General features: G+C 35.1%; 1 protein-coding gene across 2 annotated transcripts; it reads left to right on the top strand.

The window, feature by feature from the left end:
* Nucleotides 1-1,355: 1,355 nt before the first annotated feature.
* On the top strand, nt 1,356-14,807 carry calcrlb (calcitonin receptor-like b). 2 transcript variants are annotated; one of them, XM_058778165.1, is made up of 13 exons: nt 1,356-1,554; nt 5,817-5,912; nt 6,211-6,358; nt 7,731-7,844; nt 7,948-8,060; nt 8,195-8,286; nt 8,381-8,507; nt 8,612-8,765; nt 8,866-8,926; nt 10,102-10,168; nt 10,924-11,142; nt 12,378-12,419; nt 12,528-14,807. In XM_058778165.1, exons 2-13 carry the CDS (start codon nt 5,862-5,864, stop codon nt 12,744-12,746), a joined length of 1,407 nt encoding a protein of 468 aa, XP_058634148.1. In that variant the 5' UTR covers nt 1,356-1,554; nt 5,817-5,861; the 3' UTR covers nt 12,747-14,807. The 2 variants fall into 2 exon arrangements, with proteins under 2 accessions (XP_058634148.1, XP_058634147.1); XM_058778164.1 differs by having other exon boundaries at nt 1,358-1,554; nt 5,814-5,912.
* The last annotated feature ends 10,626 nt before the right edge of the window (nt 14,808-25,433 follow it).

Raw genomic sequence — 25,433 nt, forward strand, 5'->3', positions numbered from 1 at the left:
ATGAATATTTCGCTGAAATAAATGAGAAGTACTTTACATTTTCACACATTTCCATGCAGTTTCCACAGATGAATTATGATCCTTCAATGTTCTAAAGGCCTTCATTAAAATTCTGACATCCATTTTCTCATCAAGACATAAAGTGCAGATCACAGGGCCAGCAATAGCAAAGGTAGCACAAGGACAGTGAAGACCAGTCACATCACAGACTCACAAGTGGATCAGATTGAAACCAGCAGTATCCAAACACTGCCGTTTAACAGCAAATTATTATTGTGGTAATTGTCAATATTTCATGTTTCATTATAGGCTATGAAATTAAATGTCCAATTACAACTCTGTGACAAGTCATCTCTAATGCTGCCCTGGACACCAGTTTGTCCCATTCAGCTTTTCTACTACAGTCTATTGAATGTTTAAGAATTGTACTGAACTAGGCAAATTACATTAAAACCCATTTTATTAGAGAGAGAGAGAGAGAGAGAGAGAGAGCTTCGCCAGAGCAATGAAATTAATTTGTACATTAGATTACATTTAAGTAATATTTAGTTTTCAAAGTTCTCATTTAGAGCAGCCCTGCAGTATAAATAAAATAAGAGTAAAAAAATTATAATGAGAAAATTGCATCAGTTTTGGTCGATAACAAGAATTCCTAAGGATTAGGTTGTGTATTTGTAAATGCCTGTTCTCCTTAATTAATGCATCAGGGGACTGTTTAAAATATATTTTTTTATTATTACATTTTATCACAATTTAATAAGGTATTTCAAAATGTTAAATCATTTGACTAAAACTGTATTTTCGTATTGCCTGAGGGGACTGTTGCATATTTTAATTGAATAGATCATTTTAGTCACCTAGAGACACTTTTTACACCCTGTGCAAATGAGTTCGAAAGTTTGACCGCCAATGGAAGCTCTAGACATTTATGACATTAGACTAATCAGTCTGATTCGTGTCTCTCTGTGCAGATACTGCGAGTTATTTTTGCATTTGGTTTCTTTCAGTAGTCCTACTAAAACACGAGGAGGCGCTATAGTAGTAATAGTTTATTTCCACAAATCACACGACTAGTTCCATGGCTTCAAATGGTCGTGCTACTGTGTATGTAGCCTATTTATGTATTTATTTTTTGGATTTTATAATATAGCCTCTTCTAACAGATTTAGTCTCATATGCTTTGACCTTCGTTTAAATGAAAGTTAACTAAATCAGACACAGGATTGGATAACTTAGCCTATAACTGCGTGATCTGTTTATTTATGTACGTATTCATTACTTTATTTTACATTAGACTTTCCTTTAGATTGAATATGGCCACGGTCTAATCCAAGTCGCATTTAAATGGTGTCAGCGAGGCTGGAGACGGGACAGAACCAGAACGCGCGTTTGCAGTGTAACGGGACACTCAGATGAGCTGTGTGATGTCACAGGAAACCCGTTACACACTCCTTTGCTGCTTCAGGGGCCTCAACTCATCACAGAGCACATCTCCCAGTACACACTGCACACTACGTACTGCCGCAGCGGAGAACACAGGACCGAGCTAACGAGGTAAGAGCGAGAATTTATCATCTATGTCAACATGTGAATGTATTCTTCCGACGCTTATTTCTCGATCTTGGTTTCTAAGTAAACTCACTGCGCACTTAAGTAAACTTTACTACATCCTGCTGTGTCATATTGCTCAGAACTGAAATAGAAAACTTATTTCAATTTCTTTCTTTTTTTTTTTTAAGTTGGCTAATTAAATTCTGTTCATTCTATTACTTGCTGTAAGCGTCATGAGTACCTCTAAATCTGAAGATTTATTCATTTTTCTTGTCATTCAAGAACCTTTAAAACTTGAAAGGTTCCTGTACCAACTTAGAGCACTTTTTTTTTGTAGTAAAGCCTGACAGTTATTTGACTGAAATGTTTAAGTAGTACATTCATTCTGAATGCTTACATTTGTAATAACATTTAAACATTAGCCTATATAAAAATAAAATGGTGAGTTTACATTAAAATATACTAACAGTAGTAATAAACTGATTTTATTGTTTAATATGTCATATATCTGCTAATATTTGGCAAGGTTATTAGCATTATACAGTATGTTACTGTACCCAACTTGCCGTGTGAAGTGGTTGTTCTGTCACTCCAGAATCTTAACAACAGCCATGTCGCTGCAATTTTTTTTTAAATATTATTAAATATTGTGGAAAACATGTGTTTATTTACATATGGCACTAATTTGCTGCCATTAAATTATAATTGCTGGTATTGCAGTCCTGGTGGCACACTAGATGCCACTAAAAGAAAGAAATGAAAATCATCTGACCACTAATTAACAGTGATGTCTTTTAGTTGAACATTGAGGTTTGTAGCTGTGTTCTGAATAATGAATCTCTTGAACACTTAACACATTAAATAGTTTTAAAGAAGATGTGTTTTATGTGTCATTTAGATGGGTTGGAGGGTTCTGACCAATCATATTATTTTGACTTGTATTGAAACTTGATGTACAATTGTTACTTAAATGTTGACTGCTTACAGATTTCACATTACATTTTAAGGACTTACATTTGTTATTATTGTGTTAATATGAAACGCGTACACACAAGCAAAACCGTTGAAATTTCTTTAAAAATGACAGTGATTTCAGTTGAACTGTCTTGACAGTTATCTCTGTGAGTTTGCACATCATTTCCGCTGAATACAACTTTATGCTGTGTCAAATTAAGATAAATCCTTATGAGTGAAGAGTGGAAAAATTTGGTGTTATACCCATGGGTGTTTCCTAAACGGACATGAGTTAAACTAACTTCCTGATTTAAGATCTGGAGAGTGGCTTTTTGCGACCAGGCCCAGTACAGAGAGAGTGACAGGATCGAGAGAAAGTGAGGGAGGGAATAGGTGGGAGGGTTTGGGTATGAGAGAGAGGGGTCTCTGGGAATGTCACATCTATAAACCACTCCTTTAGCTTCACAGGAAGGGCAAAAAGTTATCATGTTTTAGCCCTCTGTTTTTCCACCAAATGCTGGGGTCATCCAATCATCCAAAATGTCTAGGAAAACACTTTATTTTCACATTCCTATTAGAATGACATCTGATTTATGCTCACCGCCAACACCTGAATGGCCAGATTTATAGCTGTTTTTCCTCTCTTTAAGTAGTTTTATGGAATGTTTTTGTATTTCTTTCATCACATCACTGTCTTTTTAATGTAGATTTATTGTAAACGCAGTCATCAAGAAAATGTTCAGCCGATAAAGAAATGTCATTCATCAAGGCGCACTTAGTACATTCATGCTGATAATTCATAGTTTCACAGTCATCTTTCTTTTTGAGTTACCCTTACTATAATTTCTGCATTTCTTTCTGAATTTTAGTTTTTAGTATTCAATGTACAAAGACAATATTGCTACTCTGATATCTTGGTATATCTTGGGCACCTGATAAATTATATGGATATCAAGATAGTAGGTACAAATTAATCTGTCCTGTGAAATTATTCTATACAAATATTATATGTAGTATCTCAATAAATGGCTATCTGTTTGTCTCGAATGAAGTACTGAGAGTGGATCTGTCAGGGTTTGGAGCTTACAGGACTGAGTTCTTGTATTCACATAAATGCTGATGACCGAGAGACACATAAATTCTATATTGACGGTGATTTACCTTGCTTAGGCGAATATGTTTTGCCAACTGGAACTGAATTGGCGGAACTATAAATAATTGCACACACACTGGAGGAATGGTGACGGTAATATAAAGGTTACAGCCGATGCAATTGACTAATGTTTTCAAACAGGTTTCCAGAACACTGTCTGACTGGACAAAGATCTGGCCCCAAACTCTTGTCATTGTTTGCACAAATGTTGCTATGTTGAGCTGGCTGGGATGTTCAAATCAAGCAATGTACCACAATGTTTACACTCTTTAGTAATGTATACTACCAATGTCTCAAAGTTGTCTCTACGTATTAGGAGACAGTAACACTGAAAATTACACTTAGATGTGTTGTATAAGAGTTGTTTTCAGTCCTGGTCCTGGGGGCCAATGGGACTGTCTTTTTTTTTTTTTTACAGAATCTGACACACTGGATACTGTAGAAAGACATTCATGACATTCACTGAACCTGCAAATACAACAGTTCTGGCTTGTGCAGTATTCCGAGTTAGATAAATCTATACTTACTACTTCAGACAGAAATAGTTTATGAAGTCTCTGTGTCATTTTGCAGTGAAATTTCTGGAGGTGTCAGAGATCTCATTCTGGACAGAAAATTAGGCATACAGTGACCCACCAAAATATTTCAGCAACTGTTAAAAATGCACGAAATCATTGCATTTAGATTACATCAAATCAAGTGACATCTTAAACAAAACATTTCACAATGAAAAACAGATATACAGCTCAAAATTCTTTCTTTTTGTTTGGTTGTCAAACTTAATGGAAACAAACTTAATTTATAACAGTTTACGAGGTTACTCTGCTTGGACACCAACTAGTCAACTTGAGGAGAATATACATTTTAATCATTTGGTAATAAAAATAGCTAAAATGTCTAACAAATGGCTCAGAAAAGGTGAAGTTAAAAGGAAGCTCTAGAATGAAGCTCATCATTTGTTTGCAGGTGCCAATTGCTTTAATATTGAGTTTTTTAATCCATGTATAATCAATCCCATTGTGGTCTAATTCAGTGGGTGCCCAGATTTATATATTTATTATGACATCAGAGGGTGGCTTCAAACAAACAGAACATGCACTCATTCCTTCTCATGTAATTCAGTTTCATGTTTTTAAATTAGATCGAGCAGTGTGTACTCTATATATAATACATTTATCATTATTTATGAAGCAAAATACTGGTATTATTACAGTAGTACAAGATAAAAAAAGAAATTTCTTCAAAAGTTGCGATTATTGCCATTTTTGCATCAAGAAATATTTCCTATCCAAATGGAAGTTATAAAAAACCCACACATTCGCTAATTCACTTTGTCTGGACTTCTGGGAAACATGTTCATTTTTGAGACTAAAGACAAATCCAAATGGATAATTTTCCACATATGAGTCTAGTCATGTGGTTTCGGGTCCCCATCCAAGCAGGAAATGTTTGGAGGCCGAACAAAAGAATCACATGACGTTTCAGCCCCTTGGCCATGGCCATACCGACAGGTATTAATTTAAAAAGGAAATAACAACAGAATCAAGGCAGATGTTAAAGATGTTTTGGAATGCTCTGATAGTTCCACATGGAACACCATAAAAAGAATAAACCGGGGTTGTGTATAATCAAACTGTAGTCCAGGATGTCATAAAACATTAGCATGTAAAAATAGTGAATACTTTTTTTGCAAGCAACTTTATTGTGGCTAAAACAGATCTTCCGATGCTTTGAAACTGATTTATGATGTTATCTATATCAAGCGAGCCAAAACAGCCACGGTGAACCGTGTAATGCATGTTTAATGATGCCTTCTTGCCTTTTGTGGCGATTATCGGCGCCCTGATGGACTGAACTTTCATGTAAAGCAGGCTTTGATTCTACCCTCTTTTCCAACTTCACAACAGCGCTGTTACCGCACTCCTGGGAGCGACAATAGGTCAACAGTTCACCTGGCTCCAATGGCTTGTTTTCTTGGAACTGAGAATTTACTGTCAGCTTGACAAAAATAACCATCAGAAATCCTTTAGGGAAATCCCTAATTTCACGTTTTCATTGTAGCTCACCTACACTCTTTGTTTAGTTTAACAGTTAACCTAAATCTATTAGCAAAGTGTCTGGTCATCGCTCAATACTTTCCATGTTTTTTTTTCAGCAGAAGCATTCAGATCATTTGGATACACGAAAGCCAAACACTGGAACCATGTTTGGATGCTGGATTACCTCATTTCTCTTTCTGTTGGCAACCTCTGAGGTATTTGTTATACACAGATTTATATCATTTTATTGGGTTAACTTGCTAGTTAGCTATTTATTGTAAAATCATTTATCACTAACTCAAGTGTAACAAAACAAACTGATCCATGAAAAGTTTTTAAGTAGCCTACTCAGCAAACAAACAATAATTTGAGTGTGCATCTGCAACTATTATGCAATTCAAAGGTCCTGGACAGACAAAGATTTTTTTCTAAGGTTTATGTATCTGCCATTTTTGACGGTCATCATCTAATTTCATTGTTGATCTCTCTTTTGTTTTTCATGTCTTTGAATAGTTTTTTGTGGTGGTCCACTCAGAGAACAACACTGGAGGTACGGCACAAAAGAAAGGCCATGAAATGGGCTTCACTCGTCACAATATTTTGACCGCTCAGTTTGAATGTTACCAGAAGATTATGAAAGACACTAATCACAACAGAACAGGTGAGAGGTTCATATTTCACAAAGATTCTTGACTCTGAGTAATAGCTATAAACTACAACTCAGTCAGTCTTTAACTTGGATGCTCTTAAAGGGATAGTTCACCCAAAAATGAAAATTCTGTCATCATTTGTGTTCGGCAGAACGAAGACATTCATACAGGTTTGGAATTACTTGAGGGTGAGTAAATGATGACAGAATTTTCATTTTTGGGTGAACTATCCCTTTAAGAATATTAGGGGGCATGGACCGTTTTGTCACATCATCCTGGAACTTACAGGAAGACTCTTATGTGGACAGTTGATTAATTGGAAACATTCTGTTGGGTGTGTCCCACAACATGCATTTGTTCATCTACAGAAGCTCAACATCAGCTGTCTGGCCTCTGAATTAAGATTCATTGCTGTCTACAAGACACAAGTTACAATTGAAGGACGGTGATTAAAGCTTGACAAGGGGAGGCGGATGTTGTGTAACAGCTGTTAAAAGCTGTTTGGCAAAGACCGCCAAAACTGAGGATCCATTTGCAACTCACTAGAAAGATACAACATTTATAGAGTGCAACAGTGTCCTGTCCAACCACATTTTCTGGACATGGTTTCTATTCATTTTTCCCATAGGGATTTAAAAAAAAAAAAAGTCTGCAAGAAAGAGCCACAAACCAACGCAGCTAGCTACAAGGTGAATTACAGCATTACAAACTTTGAATGAAGCAAAAAAGGATGCGAAAAAAAGACTTTGAACCTTTAATGAATTTAATGAGGTTAAGAACTACAATCATATTGCAAATTATCAAAGTGTGTCTGTGTGTGTGTGTGTTTATAAAAATATAGTTTACAATTATTGCAAAATATGCATACATTTACAAATATTGAAGTACTTGAGAGTGTGGTGTTACATGAGAAATTTTGGCGCGATTTGCTCACCTCAACTCTCTTATTAGTGGAATTGTTTTACAGCATCCTGGGTAATGTAGTTTACACCAGGAAATATCGCTGTTAAACATGACTCTTTGAAATATAGGTTGAAATAATCCAAACTGATGCTTTCAATAAAAGCATATTCCATTGACAACCTCATAGATCACAGTAAAGTATATCTGTCTCTAAGGGACGAGTTATTGTTAAAAAATAACTTTACCTATGGAGAAAATGAATGGAACATTTACTTCCGGAATCAAACTGCTGCACTCTATAAGCAGATTTATTGTTATTATTGATCTTTACTGGATTTACAGCAGTCTTGTCTGAGAAGCCGATTGCCAAATGTAGACACCAAATGCTAAGACCTATTTTACATGCATGGTTTAAGAAAGACCAAGACTACAAGTTCCAAGTCCTTATGTTATTAATAACTGCATATAACTCTATTGCAGATGGCTCTACGTGTAAACGGACCTGGGATGGATGGATGTGCTGGGACGATTTGGAAGCAGGAGTCACTTCGGCTCAGCACTGTCCAGGCTACTTTAATGATTTTGATACCTCAGGTGAGTCCCATGTTAGATTTTCTTTTTTTTTCTTGCTCATTGAATGAAGGTTACTTAATACTTTATAAAAAAGTCTGACTAATCCAAATTGTGTTTTTATCAGAAATGGCAACGAAGATTTGTACTGATTCAGGCCATTGGTTCGTTCACCCAGAGAGTAACAGAACATGGACAAATTACACGGGCTGTAAGCATAAGTCTAATGATCACAAAAGGGTGAGCTCTAATTTAGGACTACAGTGGTCCATTCTATCTTCAAAATGCACACACTTTGCTTCACATAACTTTTGCTTTTGTTCATATGGTACGTTTTGTATATCTATCCTCCTTTTTCCTTTCCTTCTTTTCAGACAGCACTTAATCTCTACTACTTGGCTTTGATTGGTCATGGATTGTCGCTGATATCTTTGTTTACTTCTCTGGGGATATTTTTCTATTTTAAGTGAGTAATGTGTAACAAACCTTGTCGCCATATCATATAAACATGCCTCCCTTTCCACCCAATCTAATATAGTTTGGTGTTTTCTTCCACTCAGGAGCTTAAGTTGTCAAAGGATAACTCTGCACAAGAATCTATTCTTCTCTTTTGTGTTGAACTCGGTTATAACCATCATCTTTTTCACTTGTGTTGCAAACAACCAAGAAGTAACACAAGCCAACCCAGTAAGTGTACAAAAAGAATAGTGGGTTCTCATGTCACGCACAATATGACCAGGGATGTGTATTAAGAAGCTGATTTCACATTGATGTTTTTTTTTTTCTCCCAGGTGAGCTGTAAAGTGTCCGTGTTCATCCACCATTATCTCCTGGGCTGTAACTACTTCTGGATGTTGTGTGAGGGAATCTACCTGCACACACTCATTGTGGTGGCAGTGTTTGCTGAGAAACAGCACCTCATGTGGTATTACCTCCTAGGATGGGGTACGTTTTTAAAATTGCCTCGCTAAAATGCACCAAAATAAAACGGCTTTCTGTTTTCTTTTCACATTTAATGATTTTATTCTTTTCAAATGTTTTCCAGGCTTCCCGTTAATACCTGCATTTATCCATGCAATATCCCGAAGTTATTACTACAATGACAAGTGAGTCAAATCGAATAGGAATTTAAGAATTCTGGCCCTGCTTAATGATTCTGGTTCCATGATGATTCCAGTAACATTTCTTTTGAGGAAGCATCCCTCCTCCTCATAAGTGGTCATAGTTATATACTGAGCAACAGTAGGCTACTGTTTTTATATTACTTTTATAAATACTTATTTTTACAATTTTATTTTGTAGAGCATATTTTAATGTTATATATTAATGTTGAATGTTAAATATACCGTATATATATATATATATATATATATATATATATATATACACTACCAAAAATGTATTTTGGAATTATTAATATTTTTTAAAGAAGTCTTTTGGAAGGCATCTCTTATTCTCATAAGGGCTGCATGTATTTGGTGAAAACAGTAAAAACAGTGAATTATTATTACAATTTAAAATAACTGTTTTCTATTTTAATATTTAAAAATGTAATTTATTTCTATGATGGCAAAGCTGAATTTTCAGCAACAATGAATTCAGTCTTCATTTTAATGTGCTGATTTAATGCTCAGGATTTATTATTATTAATGTTGAAAACAGTTGTACTGTTTAATATTTTGCGTAAACTGTTATACACTACCATTCAAAGGTCTTTGGTAATTAAATGGGTATTTAAATTAATATTTAAAAAAGAGAAATCAGTTTTTTTCATCAAAGAAGCATTTAAATTGATCAAAAGTGACAGTAAATTAATTTATAATGTTTTTAAATAAAAGAAATTCAACATTGATAATTACTGTTTTTACTGTATTTTTGATTAAATAAATGCAGCCCTGGTGAGCATTAGAGATTTCTTTCATTCAACATTAAAAATGATTAATTATTCCGAACTTTTTACCCTTGATGTATATTTCTTTCTTTTTTGCCAATTCTTTCTCTCATGTCAAATTTAATTCTGACTGCACAAAATAAATCTAATTTCTTATGCTGTAGATTGTAATAAACACTGTTAGAGCAATGTAGTAGAATTCAGTTAAATGTTATGTTCAGTTCATTCCAGCTTCTGTCAGGACACAGGAATACAGTGACCAGGCAAAGGCTCTGTAGAACATCTTGTGAAATCACAGCAGTGTCGTCACTGAACAATTAACCAAGTGTTCATGAGTTCATTGGTTCTGCTTTCCATAAATCTGAACTTTTCTTACGCTTTTGTCCACAGCTGTTGGATAAGCTCGAACACTTCTCTGCTCTACATTATTCATGGTCCCATCTGTGCAGCCCTGTTGGTAAGTCTGTTTTTCTTTTTCCAGTCTTATTGTCCTTCACTATTTCATTTTCTCACACTTTATCTCTCTTGGTTATCTTCTACCCACCCTTTGAAATGTATATATATCTGCATGATCTTGATTTCCAAAAATCTGCTTAAGTTCTGGCAGTTTTAATCAAAGTGCCGTGTTCTCTTTGTTGTTTATGTTGAGGTCAGTTCTGATTAGGAATGAATTTCCATGCAGCCCATAAAAAGCATGTAATGAACACATGCTCAGTATCAAATTAATCTTGGACTGACTTCTGCAGTGCTGCAATTGCCAGTTTAAAGCTGATTTTGTGGCATTATAAAAAGTTGTTGCTGTTTACAAGAATATTTATACTTTCAGAATTGGTTGATGACAAATATCCAACCAATATTCACAGGAAAACGTAACCATTTTACGAGGTGGCGATTTCATTTGTATGATGTGAAATTGTGAATCATACAAAAATGTAGGATTTTTAGAAAAAAAAGTAAGCATTAGGGTCCACCAAACTTTAGAATTGACCTTTTAGTCCATATTTGAATGTGCAGTGGGGTCCAAAAGACATTTTTTATTAAAACCTGAAAATAAAAAGAAAGTTTAACATTTCGAAAAATCTAAAAATTAAGTAAATATGTGACATAACAGTGTTTCTTTACTAGTTTTGGTTTAGAAGTAATGCGCGATGCATTCCTTTCTTTCTTTCTCTGTCTGCATAGTTGATTTTTTTCTCTGCTTGGTTTCCACAGGTTAACCTCTTCTTCCTTTTAAACATTGTGAGAGTGTTGATCACTAAGCTGAAGGTGACCCACCAGGCAGAATCCAGTCTGTACATGAGGGCCGTCAGGGCCACCTTAATCCTGGTACCTCTGCTGGGCATTCAGTACTTACTGCTGCCCTACAAACCCGACGGACGGCTCGCCTCCGAGATATTTATGCACACAATGAACATACTTATGCATTACCAGGTAAGTGTTGTTGTCAACAAGAAAAGTATCAGTTTATTATAAAAATTTTAAATGCAAAGAAATAAATCACCTTGGACTATTAATATAGATATTTGAAACTTTAATTAATTAATGTTTAAATATGTAGTTAAATGTAACAATAAAATAAGTCATTAAAGCCTAATGTTTATATGCATCTTGCATTAAATTGCATAGATCAAAGACCTACATTATCAACATTAAATTTAACCAGTGGCATTTTTTAATCACTTGGCGAATGAAAAAGAAATACAATTTGTATATACTTTATAAAAATGTATATTTAATAAATTGAAATTATAATAAAAATTTAATCTTTTAGTTAAGTCTATTAAATCTAATTTAAATCTTTAAATCTAATTTTATTTAAATTGTATTTAAATGAGAGTTGTCAAATTGAATAATCATGATTAATCACATCCAAAATATATAAATACACACACATATATGTATATATTTATGAAATATTTACATGTATATATGTATTCATAATTGGATATAATTTATATTATATATATTACATATATTTTTAAATATATGCATGTATGTGTGTGTGTGTGTGTGTTTATATATATATATATATATAGAGAGAGAGAGAGAGAGAGAGAGAGAGAGATAGATATAGATATACTAATGCTGGGCAACGATTAATCGTGATTAATCGCATCCGAAATAAAAGTTTTTGTTTATATAATATATGTGTATACTGTGTATATTATATATATATATATATATATATATATATATATATATATATATATAAAGACACACACATACAGTATATATTTTGAAAATATTTACATTTATTTATATGTATACATTTATATTCATATAATTTATTTTATATATAAATATATTTAATATAGAAACATAACATATTTTCTTAAATATATACGTGCATGTGTGTGTATTTATATATATATACATAATAAATATACACAGTACACACACATATATTATGTAAAACAAACTTTTATTTTGGATGCGACTAATCACGATTAATCGATTTGACAGCACTCATATAAAACTATTGTCTACATTTTTTGTTAATGTGAAAAGTGATTTATTTATATTTTAAATTTTTTTATTAGCCCATTAATAATTGTTTTCTTTTTCATTTTATATTTTAACGGTACTCACACATTCACATTGGTTTACACTAGAAATAAAACTGTAACTTTGAAGCTTATAATTGTTTTTTTGTTTTTTCAACACAGGGCCTTTTGGTTGCCACTATATTTTGCTTTTTCAATAGCGAGGTAAGCAATTTCAATGCATTCATAAATATTAATGTTTTCCTTACGTGTAGCTCAAAACAAAGATATTTGTCATTATACTTACTATCTGTCTGTATTTTGTTTGTTTAGGTGCAAGGTGTATTACGAAGACACTGGAACCAGTACCGCATCCAGTTTGGCAGCACATTTGCGAACACTGAGGCCCTGCGTTCTGCATCCTACACGGCCTCCTCCATGACGGAGGTCCATCGATGTTACAGCATCGACAGCCACATGGAGACTCTAAACGGAAAGAGTTTTCACAATCTGGAGACCACCATTCTCCGATCAGACAACCTGTACATGTGAGAGACTCTAAATCTTTGACCTTTGCGAGAACAGCCTCATGGAGAGGACCACTGACTGAGATGTGTGTGAGAAAAGGCCTACTGGACATACATCTGGTTACTTTGAACTACAGACACCCAGAAGCCTTTCCTGTTCCGTAGAGGCCTTAGTTATCTCATGTTTATGGATGGGAACTGGAGGAAATACTGTATTTTATATGGAATATTAAAGTCACGTGAACCTTTTCCATGATGATCCAGTGGAACACTTTGGAGAACATCACACATTGTCAGTCTTTCAGATTTCTTTATTGAAATGGAGCTGTTCAATGGGTGAAACAATGGACTTAGGATCACACCCTAATGAAGCTTTTTTCTTTATGGCACTGTGTTGTTTTAGTGAAGGTTGTGCCACACTGATCCATTGGATGATGGATTCCACATCTATGGATCTATGGGATATTCTGGCTCAACGAACCTGTAGTAGAAGAAAGGAATAAACAATTAAAGAGACGAAATCACTATGACGTGTTTCCAGAAGATACTGATGACCTTGTCCTGCTCTTTTTGTTCATCCTGAACTTCATCTTGCTATCAGTTATGTGATTAATTTTATGTGAAATTTTTATCCACATACAGGGCAATATTGACAATATATTCTATGTATGCGAAATGTTTTATTGTCTCTTAGGAGTACAGAATTTTTATATATCTGTGTATATATACATACTTTGATTTAAAAAAAAACCTAAAAAAACAGAGTAGAGTTACTGTCATCAGAAACTAGAGTCACTGTCAACATACACCCCCCTGCTAGCACATCATGGACAAATTAGATGAACCAGTCTGGACTAGCATGTGAATTCTTGCTGGTCTTTTCAGCAGGGTTATCTTAGTTACTTCTGATTCATCGAAATGTCTGTCTTAAACTAATTTATCTGTAATTCATATGAATCTCAGTATAAGTGAGTCTTGTTGAAGGGCAAGTTACATTAGAACACGTGGTTTTACAGTTTTTGGAGATCTACAGATCTACAAACAGAGATGAGGTCTTTATCTGTGTCTCTATGTCTGGAACATACAGATGCGTTTGGCGCTTTTTCACTGTTGTGTTTCTTAAAACATTTTATGTGCACATGCTGGATAAATAAACATTCATATTTTGAGATGTAAATGCATTTCTATGTTTATGTCTTATGCATGTTTTCATTTGTATTTGTACTTTATTGGAATCAATCTTTCCATGAAGAACTTTTAACCTCCGTAATGAAGATTTAACATTCATGGAAGCTTTCCATTCCACAAAATGATAATTGTAGTGGAAAAGGTTTCTTTAGATTATTAAAATATTCTTCACAGTTAGAAAAACATTCTCCTTTTAAAGGTATAGCTCGCACAGATATCAAAATTCTGTCATTTTTTACTCACTCTCATGTCGTTTTCAAACCTGCATGAGTTTCTTTCTTCTGTTGAACACAAAAGAAGATATTTCGAAGAATGTGGTCATAACCAAACAGTTGGTCACAGCTATTGACGTTTTTTGTTTTCAACAGAAGAAAGAAACTCAAATAAGTTTGGAACAACTTGAGGGTGAGAAAAATGATGACAAAATGTAAATTTTTGGGTGAACTATCCCTTTAAGAACAGTTCATGAAAAGGTTCTTCAGGGAACTCAAAATGGTTCTTTGAAATCATGGTGAAAACACTATTTTTAAGATTGATTGTTGGAATCTAATGTTTTACATTTAAAAACTGACATTACCGATTAGTCATAATGACACCTGATACAATTCAGACATACCACCAATTCATTTAGAAAAAAACTGACTTCTTTGCGCACGGTTTGGAAAAATATGCCGAAAACGTTGTCATTGTATGTTTTCTGATGGAAGTACAAGCACTCCAAGAGCAAATACAAGTTTAAACATCTTGAAATTATTTGAAAAATGTGAACAAGACCAGCATGAATGTTCACGTGTTGCTGTAGTCAGTTACTATAACTGGAGAGATTTAATCTCAAATTATTTCCTGTTTATCTGTCGATTAGCTCTGTTCCTGTTTATTCTCCAACTTCCAATATAAACAATCATATTCATTTACACAAGAGTCTATTCTTTTTGATAAAGCTGCATGTTAGTCGTAAGGAACATAATATGTATTCAATGTCAGAAACGTGATCGAGATATTATTAAAGTAACAAAGATGGCGGCTGTGTTCCTGCGGTGAGCACATTTCCCACTGGAATACTGATGTTTTTAAATGTGTTCTGTTAAAGGCAGCAGATTACTAAAGATACTGTTGGAGGTCACTTCACAAAGGGATATGTGAGTGCTCCAACAGGATGTGTAACTTCCTCACTAATACACACATACAAGCATGCACACACACTGTGGAGAAAAAAAAGTTGCAGAAGTAAACAGTGTGCAGCTGACATGTGTCTCTGCCTCTGGGAAAAGCACAGGAAGAAGCCTCGGATTTGGTGCTGCCACACACTATGGGGTCTCACTTTCACTCTAAATGTGTGTGTGTCAAACACAACGTTACGTAAAATCTGCAGTTATCAACGTTCGCAGAGATTGATGTTATGTGATTGTTTGCATTGGTTCCATATGTGGTGAAGGGGCCCAGAGGGAAAAACCCTCCCTTGTCATCAGCTCTACTCTCAGCAGATGAATTGCACGCACAAGGACCTGCAGCAAATGCAGGCAATGGGCCTCAAGCAATTTTTCAACCCTCAAAAAATAGTTAATATATTTTTTGACATGTAAATGCATCATTTTAAATGAATTGTTGAGGGAAAAGATCAAAGACAATCTTTAAAACTACAATAGAAAAGGCTTTTCTTTGTTTGCCCTAAAAACCCTGCTTAAAATATCCTGAGCTGGTTCTCACAGCCTGGCCAAGCTGCTCTTTAGCTGCTCTAGCTGGTCTCTGACCCTGGTTTATATTTGTGACAAGCTCATCTCTCAGCTTGACCCGCTAAAAGTGTCCATAAAAGTGCAGCAGCAATATTTCTTACATGCTCACAGCAGCATGTTGTAGATGTATTGGTAGTAGTCTCGGTACTTGCTCTGCCGCTGCAGCAGCGTAAGCAGATCTATTCCGCCAAGACCAAACACATTAACATTGTCATGTACATTACCATGCCAATCTCAATGAGAGTTGTCATGACAGAAATTAGCATGTTGCTAAGCTAATGTCGCACACAAATGTTGGGAAACATTTTTCATTTAACCAAAGTATATTTTAATTTTGCTGCCTAAAACTAAAGCCACATCGGTATGTTAATTACCACATTGGGTCGAAGCCATGCCTTTAAACTTGCAGTTGTCTGCTTTAATTAATCATTAGCTAATGATTTGCATGAGTATCATTATGTTATGACTTTACTTGTTGAGGCACTCAAGTTTAAAGGCATGGCTTCGACCCAATGTGGTAATTAACATATGAATTTACTTCATTAGTTAATAAAATAAGTTATTAGGTAGTTAATATAGTATGACGCATTTAACTGATAACAATTTTTTGATTACTTTATTAGTTTATTTATTGCTGATGCAGTAATTGTTAATAAATGGTTTAGTTCTTCATGAGTTACACATTAACTCATGATTATCTGTGCATTTGTTAAGCATGAATTAATGCATATTAGTGTCACCGTATTGTAAAGTGTTACCGCCACTTCTACCATTGTTCACCGAATTTTCTCAGGCCAAATCCAGTCATTTCAATAGGAATCCATGCAATTGGAAATTTCACATGAAAGATTTACCCACGCAAAATTCCTAAAGGGCTCAGGTTGTTCACTCAGATTCACTGCTTTGACCAAAAGAAAGCTGCTTTGTTTGAAAGTGACTTCTGTGTGAACTCCGCTTCATTATTGACAACAGACACTGGATCTTTTTGATCATGAATGGGATCACACCTCGAACACATCTGGAACAGCCTTTCTTTCAAACATGACTAAAATGTTTCTACAGTAGTTAGGTAGCTCTAGTGCAGCTTTATTTTGGAATTGGATTATTGGAGTCTCTCTCTCTTGACTCATGTCCAAAATAATAACATCATAATCCAAATAAAGATAGAAATAAACTAGCTGTTTGTAATCTAGTCCCTATCAGCACAGAGAAGCTGTTCTTTTCCATTCTTTAATCAAATCTTTTGGCAGAGAACATCACTTCCCTTTTCTATAATTGTACTGTGTGAACTTCTGCATCCATCTCACATTCACAGACGTCTCTGACTCTTCGAGAACACTCTGGTTTTACTGGGCCAACAGAAAACAAAGCGATTTTTTTCAAACTTGCTGTATGTCAAGAGTCTACTTATAGATTAAAAACAACAGTGAACAGTGATCATCAAGTTTGGCTGGTGGCTGAAATATTCTTTGCGTTGGCTAATGCTGACGTTATATTGTATCTGTTTACTGAGAGCTTGTAAAAATTATTTATTTATTTATTGTAATGTTCTCATTCTGAGAGGCTTCCAAACATTGTGATCCAAATACTAGAAAATGTCTTGTTAAAACCACAAACAATCATTGTCATAACAATCCAGCACAGTCTGGTTTTCTTATTTCCATTAAATTGACTTGTTTCCTTCAATATGTGAGATGTTTTTTTTTAATTTTATTTTATTATTTATAGTTTCACTGGAATTGTTCAAATATTTGTGGTATCATTTTTTCAGACCAACACTGTGAATCCATTCTTGCTGGTCTGAGTTGCAGGATAAAACTGCATTCATAAAGAGTACAATACTGACATATTCTGAAATTCCCTTTGTGTTTTTATAACTCATTATTCATGAATGATTGAGTAATTATGAGGATAAAAGTGATATGACAAAAATAAACCACAGACAGGTAAGTTAAGCCAAAAGTTGCTGAAGATAGTGATCTTCCTCTGATTGTGTGTGCTTACTGGCAGTCTGCTCTGTTTTCAAAGAACACTGATTACTAAGCACCCACCTCATTGTTTGCTTAAGAGGATTTAAAAGTGGTCAAGTTTCCTGCTGCGTTCTCAGTATTAATTAATTAATTTGTGGTCCGTGCGCTGAAGCACTGTGCATTTCCCATGAACCTTGAACAAGGTACACTAAGGGCTTTCATCTTTTAGAACCTTGCTCGTGTAAAGCAGCACATTTTGTTCAAGGATAAAATACAAAGTCACACCTGAAAAATTATATACTCAATAACAACATAAAGACTTTGGTTAAGTATTTTAATTCCGTTTTCTAGATTGCCAAAGTAAATATCTGACTTTACATGTATAATATATGGGAGACTGGGGCAATGTGTCACAAGGGCTTTATCTCAGTTAGTGAAAAGCCCAAATAATGCAAATGTATATATACTGTATGCCATTATGGTTGAAAACCATGTTAAATTGGGACAAAATATGTGTTTTTCAATGTTTTAATTTTGTATTTATATTTTGTATATATATATATACTTATATGTGTGTGTGTGTGTGTTAATATATGTTGGCCAAACAAGTTATTATTTGTATATTGTATGTATATCATACAATGATTTATTTATCAATACATAATTATTTACAAAAGAATTAGATTTTTTATTTACATATAAAAATCGAATTCTTTTGTAAATAATTATATATATACAGTATATATGTTAATATATGTTGGTCAAACAAGTTATTATTTGTATTTTATATGTATATCATACAATTATATATTATTATATTATTATACAAAAGAATTAGATTTTTTATATGTATATATAAGACCAATTACACAAACATATTTTTATATTATACAGCAATATACAGTACATGCATTTATATATAATTAATATATCTCATTATTATATATTAAACTTTATAATTGTTGTTCTTTCAGTAATTCTTTCATTAACTGTTTAAATAATTGTGCTTTAGAATATTTATAAAATAATATATTGATTAAATAAATGTAACAAAATTAAAACTCATGACAGCTTGTCCTAATTAAAGGTGGTTTTCAATTTTGTGTTTATAATTGTTGCTGTTGCATTAATTTTTTTATTGATTAAATTTAGCTGAAAAGGCTCTCATTGTGACAACGTACCCCATAATGTGTAGAACCTTTTTTGGGGCATTAACGGTGGAAAAGTTCAATAGGTTTTTTTTTTTTTTTTTGACCCAATCTCTGAATATAACAAAATCTGCAAACATCATGAAAAGCAATCACAAACAACATACTTTGATGCCAATGGACTGTACCAACCAACCACACATCTGGAAAACCCAGTGCAGGAAAGGAATGGGATTCCAGCACTAAAGAACAATGGACCGAATTCCAAGACCAGGGACAGGCCACATCTGGCTCAAGGATGAGGACAGCTCAAAGACTCCTGCTGGATTTGTCAGTTCCTGATGGACATTTCTAATTTCTTTCTTTCCAGGAATATTACTCCATTTACTGCAGGAGAATCCCTGAACAGATTCTACATTTGGCTTCACATGCTGCTTGCAAAAAATTATGCCTTGGAAGAGAGAAGAGACTTACATAATGCCCAAAAACGAGTAAAAGAAGCTTCACGGTAATGTAAAATAAATAAATAACTAAAAATAGATAAATATTTCAAGACCATAAAACGCAATGACCTAATTAAATAAGTAATGAAGTAAATAAGCATCAGTACAATGTACAGTACATTTCTGAGAACAAAAACGTAATTTTAAAAGCACAAAAGGGACTGCTGTTCATCAGCACAGGAAATGGAATCTTCAGAGCGGGAAGTCCTTGTCCCAGTGAGCGAACAGGCCAGTTTAAGCACATGCTGTCAGAGGCCCATGATGCACCTCCCTTCAGCTCTTTTCCTCTCTTTTAGCTCTCATTTTCTCCACTCACCCCTTTTTCTGTATTAGTCTCTCTCTCGCTCTCTCTTTGCTCTTCATCCCTTGCTCTCTCATAGGTACGCCCGTAGTGTCTTCTAGAGAGAGCACGTTTTCATCATTTGCAGTTTCCTGCGATTGTTCTCTACTGGGCTAGCAGAGCCCCACCAGGGCCGTGGCGTTATCTGGGAAAAAGGTGGAATGTTAAATCACAGCCTTTCCTGTCTGTCAGCGGGAACCCCAGCCAAACACCACAGCCATAGACAGGGCCGCCCATGAACTCTGACCTTCGAAACGAAGCCCAGGGGAAGAGGCTGGTGCGTTTGCATCGTAGACCGCAATAATCCGCAGCTCTTAATGATTCTTCAACCAGGACAGAAGACGGATAAAAGAGCCAACGGAATCATTTCTTTGAGGGATTCGCAGATGCGCAATGGACCGCGCATCCTTTTTAGGTCAAACTGGTTGCGTTGTTACCGATTGCGACAAACGCTGCGGTCATAAATAATATTAATTGTCTTTTTTTTTTTCAAATCGGACATACAAACGCCATCTGGAGAGAGACGAATTCTCTAACGTTGTGTGCGGGCAGTTTACAAACAGCTGCGGCAATGGAAAGCGGCTGTAACACATTTACGTCTGTGATTCTTTCGCGCACACACATTTATGGTTGGCTAATATCAAGAACTCCACACCAAGCCATCTAGTTTTTTTCTGCAATTAACTGAAGCTTTACTCACTGTCTGAGAATTTCCCACACTGCCTTTGGAGGAGAGTAACATGCACAAACATCCTCCCATAACAGTTTTTTCATACAAGTACAGTTTACATATGCTGTCTGCTCTTTGTCTTTAGCACCGTTGTTCTTTCAAGACACTGGGTGGTAATAAGTCACCAAATTATGTAAGATTCGACAACCCTGACGCATTATTTGTTTTCATCGTTTAAGAGAAGACAGATGTTTAGAACTGGCTTGCGTTCAGAACTCTTACAACACAACATATTCAATGTTTTGAGCTCTGCAGCACGGCTCGGAAAGGACAGCATCAAAACACACACAGCGCAAGGTGAACTCCTTGAAAGGGTGGGAAAAAATCCTTCTCAGAGTCCTTCAGGGCATTCAGAGTCAGGAAGGATAAGGAGGGTAGCTGGGAAAGGTTGAAAAGCTACAGACACACACACTTGCACGCATACACACGCACGCCGTGGCATGATGAAGGAGCCTTCTGCCAGCGTGTTGCCGTCACTGTGGGCGAGGCATGAGGAAGGTCACGGGCCTGGTGGGGTGGCTCAGCCCGCGCTGGACGGCCCGTAAAGTCTGCCCTGGGAATCGGGCGGAGATTGAACAGATTTAGCCGAGGCTATATTCACTTCCCCGGGAAACGAGAAATATTTACCTCCCTGTAGGGCAGTTGGGGGGTGGGGTAGAGAGGGGTCTGGGTGGGGTTTTCACTGGAGACGGACTCACTGACCCACAGCCTAGCGTGTCTGCTGAAGTCGCCGCTACCTCGAGCAGGTCGTCATCCTCCCAGATCCTTCAGGAATAATTATCTCCATCTCTCACTGCGTTTACCATATGTTGCTCCATGCTGCGCTTTTATGGCATCCCAGCAGTCATTGTTATTTGCAGGACTTTTCAATGGTCTACTTTGATTTATTTAACGAGAAACACTGGTTGAGCCGTATTGGACAAAAAAGTGGAAAGTTCAGTCTCCCACATCGCTGGGATCTTTCATTTCTGCACTGCACAATGATCTAAACTGTCCACAATACACAAGACGTGCACCACTAATTTGTTATTTAGCTTGGGCTTTATTCCACAGCATTTTACAGTGCAGCATTTTACTAACCACCCTGAAACAAATGAACACCCACCCACTGTTTTGGCTAAAATCTTCCTCTTTCTTCCAGAGTCGCAATTACTAATTAAAGAGTTACTTCCCAAAAAAGGAAAATCACCCTTGTGTCATTTCAAATCCATGAGACTTTCGCTAATCTTCAAAACATAAATTAAAATATTTTAATGAAACCTGATTTCCATCCATCTCCCAAAACTTCTGTGCTTCAAAAAGTTCATAATTGCTCAATTCTTATGGATTTCTTTTACAATGTCTTTCAGTTGCGTTTTCATTTGTATTTCAAAGCTGAACAACTAATTGGTTTTGAACAACGTGAGGGTGAGTATTTTTGGGTGATTTATCCCTTTAAGAATGGAAGAGGGGTGTTAGAAAAAAACAACAACTACTTTTAACATTGATATTGTTGCTATATTCTACTGGAAATAAGTGTAAAGCTTGGTGAAATTAGAAAAGGAGCACCACATGAACATAAACAGTGCAATTGTCAGTGCAAAAGACTGAATTTAATGCAATGGAATGAAAAGGTAATTGTAATTAAGCTGCATTTCATGCAGTAACTTTATCTTTCCTGTTGAAAAAACCAGCATATGCTGGTTAGGTATGTTTTGAAGCATGACTGCTGCATGGTTTGAGCTGGTTTAAGCTGGTCCTTAGCTGGTCATGTGCTGGTCCGAAGCTGGTCCTAAGCAACTAGCTCCTGCTCAGGACCAGACCAGCACATGGCCAGCTTAAACCAGCTCAAACCAGCAGCCATGCTTCAAAACATACCTAACCTGCATACGCTGTTTTTTTTTCAACAGGGTTGTGAATGTCTGCATACATCTCACAGAGCTGTGGCACACTGTTCCCAACATTTTGTGTTCATGGGGAGACAAACTTGAGTCTGGCCTGGGTCATGTCATTTACATTCATGCCAAAGCAACCTGCATTCAACTTACACTTCACTTCATGCATTCCCAGGAATCAAGCCCATGATCTTGGCATAGCGCTGTACTGTTTGAGCTACAGGGTCCTTTTCCCAGTTCTGTTCCCCTTCTCTCTCCCTGCACCCAGCTCAGAACTTTGGCTAACATTCTGGCAAGGTTCTCTCAAAGTTACAAATAAACATTCTTTCAGTTATGTTCATTCAGAGTTATTTGGTCTTCAATAATGTTTCAAAACATTACCACAAAAAAATTATTGATTCATTGTTCGTTTGTTCATGGAACATTTTCATGGAACAGGTTTATTTGGACATTAATCTAATGTTTTCTTTTAAATGTTATTACATGTTTCAGAATGTTCAGAGAACAATCAAATGTTTCATATTCTTTGCAAAATGCTAAAATGTTTGTATATATATATATATATATATATATATATATATATATATATATATATAACGTTTTAAAAGAATACAAAACGATGTTTTGAATGTTCAGAAATAATGTATTCATAAGTTAACGGGAACATTAGCTTTTTTAGAACATATCTTTGTTAGCTGGGTACTTGTTTTTGTTAGTTCTCAATTTTCCTAAATAATAAAGGCAAAAAGACAATAAACAAATTATAAAAAAGAGAAAGTGTTCAATAAGTTTAAACCAACAAACTTCCTGTTACTTTTTAATGCCAAGGACCATCAAATTTGATTCCATTGCAAAGAAACCCCATCCTAAAATAAAAGACAGTTATGTATATTTTCATGTTTTTCTCCCCTTTACAGTGTGTGAAAAATATTAATCTTTTAAATGAATATGAAAGCAAATTATCTGAAATTAATTCATTTTTATTAAGCTGACAGTGCATTTTTTTTTCTACCCACTATTTGAGTAACCAAACATTTTCATTTCAAATGTATTTGTATAGCACTCAAATTCAAATATATATAAAGCATTCAAATATATATATTTTATTTTCACAAAATTATAATGCATACTTGGTTTCTTTTTAGTTAATACATTGACTTGCATAATGTGCCTGACCCTTCTTTAAAATACAAAATGAAACATTTATTAATTTTGAATTTTTAAATAACATAAAAAACGTGTAAATGAATTGTGTATATTAATTAAAAATTCATTTGAATTAATACAGTATCTTAACACATAAAATTTGTCTCTCAGGTTTTCTACAGACCCCAAGAACTCCTCTACCCCCAGTTTGAAAACACCTGCCGCAGGCTATATCATATCAATGTCTTGTGACAGAAGCCACATGTAGCCTTTGCCCCCGGGCTGAAGGCTGGCTCACGAGCCGTCTGTGTCACTGGGTGGTTGAGTGGGTGTGCGGCTGCTGGGTTTACATGACCTGAGCAGCGCCTGAGCTCTGCTCCGGGATCTGAGAGGATGGAAGGGGGCCAGATGACTTGGAGTGTCTGAGCCAGATGTCCAGATGTTCCCGCTCGTTTCTGGTCCTCCTCTCTCACCTCTTCAGATAAGAGCAACCATCTGAAGTCAAGACATTGCAAGAAATGTTGCACTGTGAATGGAGGGTTGAATCCGAGTCAAAAGGGGTGATATGACAAAATGAAAACAATAAATTGAAGGATTAGTTGGCAAGGCTTTCTTTATGTACCATTTATTCAATTCATTGTGACAAAGATGGACATCCCAAAAAAATGTTTTTGTGAAGCATAAACTGGGGAAGTCCATTCCTGCAGAAATATTGTGGCCAGGAAACGATAGGAGCAGAAACATAGAGAATAAAAAGATGAGCTGATGATCCACCCGCAGGCCTGTTCAGGGATGGAAAAGGTTCAAGACAAGTTCAGTACAGTGGAAATTTCCACCTTGATTTAGTCTGTATGGAGGATTTTCTGTCAAACCTCAAGTGTTACAGGTATATTGATACAGCTGCTCTCTGTGATTCTATGGGCACGTATTTGCATTAGATCTTAGCTTCATTTGAAAGAGGCCAAAGAAAACGAAAACAGGCAATGAAAACTCTGAGCAGCGCTGTAGGGCTGAGCTGCTTCCTTTGATTCAATGATACTATCCTCTTGTGTTTGCTCTGGGCGAAATGGCACCTTGCAGCGGGCGTTTGTTCAAAAGGTTGTTCACACACTCCCCTGCTCTTGAGGGAGCACTCAGGAAGTAAGCATTCCAGATGGAAACCCACGACTCACGAGCACTTGACGATCCATCAACGTGCATCAAGCATTAACACGAACAGCCATTTCTTTAGCCATTTCTTTTTTTGAAAGAGTTAGAGAACCTGTTTTTAATCACTTTTAACATTTTCTTACCATAGATTTTTGACATTATTTAAATATTTAATTTTTTTATATTTATGTATTTTTTCTAAAATGGCTTGAAGTGTTTTTTTTTTTTTTTTTTAAAAAGCAAAACAACCATTTTATTTTCAAATTCAAATTTTATAAAAGGAATCAAGGCATGTGATCTACATTAGCTGCTTTTCACTAAATTAACACAAATAATATTTATTCTTTTTTTTTTTTTTATATGCACCAATATAGCAGCACACAATAAATAGCAATACTTATCCACATTAATTTTTACTAAACAGTTTTTCTAAATGTAAAGGGTGGGTACTTAATATTGCAGCTATATAAAAATGATTCATTGAACCTGAATTAAACTGATTTATCAAAATGGACAGTTTGAACAGATTCACAGAAATGAATAAAACTTAACAACAATATAATATAATATAGCTATATATAAATATATATATATATATACATATACAATTTTATAATTTTCATTGTTGTAATTTTACAGTACTACAACCAAAATAAATTATTAAAATTATTTCTTTAAAATATTATTAACAATTAGTAATGATTTATATAGTTCATAATAATTCAAATTGAAGTTTTTATAACATTAGTCGTAAACCAAAGTAACCAATTTTTACATTTAAAATCTTTTTTTCTCAGAAATTTTCTATGTATAAATACATTTCCAATAGAGTCTGAATACACTTTCAAGCTCTAATGCTTGTCTGCGCCTCAGTAAACACGCTAACAACAAAACAAAGCATTATTGTGCACAGCGATGCTGTTTAGAATCA

Source organism: Onychostoma macrolepis, chromosome 06, assembly GCF_012432095.1.
Source record: "Onychostoma macrolepis isolate SWU-2019 chromosome 06, ASM1243209v1, whole genome shotgun sequence".
Classification (NCBI taxonomy): domain Eukaryota; kingdom Metazoa; phylum Chordata; class Actinopteri; order Cypriniformes; family Cyprinidae; genus Onychostoma; species Onychostoma macrolepis.

What these genes read in the sequence shown, in the direction of transcription:
- calcrlb (XM_058778165.1), top strand. Translation starts at nt 5,862, where the DNA reads ATGTTTGGATGCTGGATTACCTCATTTCTCTTTCTGTTGGCAACCTCT. An exon ending in AGTCTAATGATCACAAAAGG is followed by an intron (nt 8,061 to 8,194) that starts GTGAGCTCTAAT and finishes CCTTCTTTTCAG; the next exon opens with ACAGCACTTAATCTCTACTA. An exon ending in AAGTAACACAAGCCAACCCA is followed by an intron (nt 8,508 to 8,611) that starts GTAAGTGTACAA and finishes TTTTTCTCCCAG; the next exon opens with GTGAGCTGTAAAGTGTCCGT.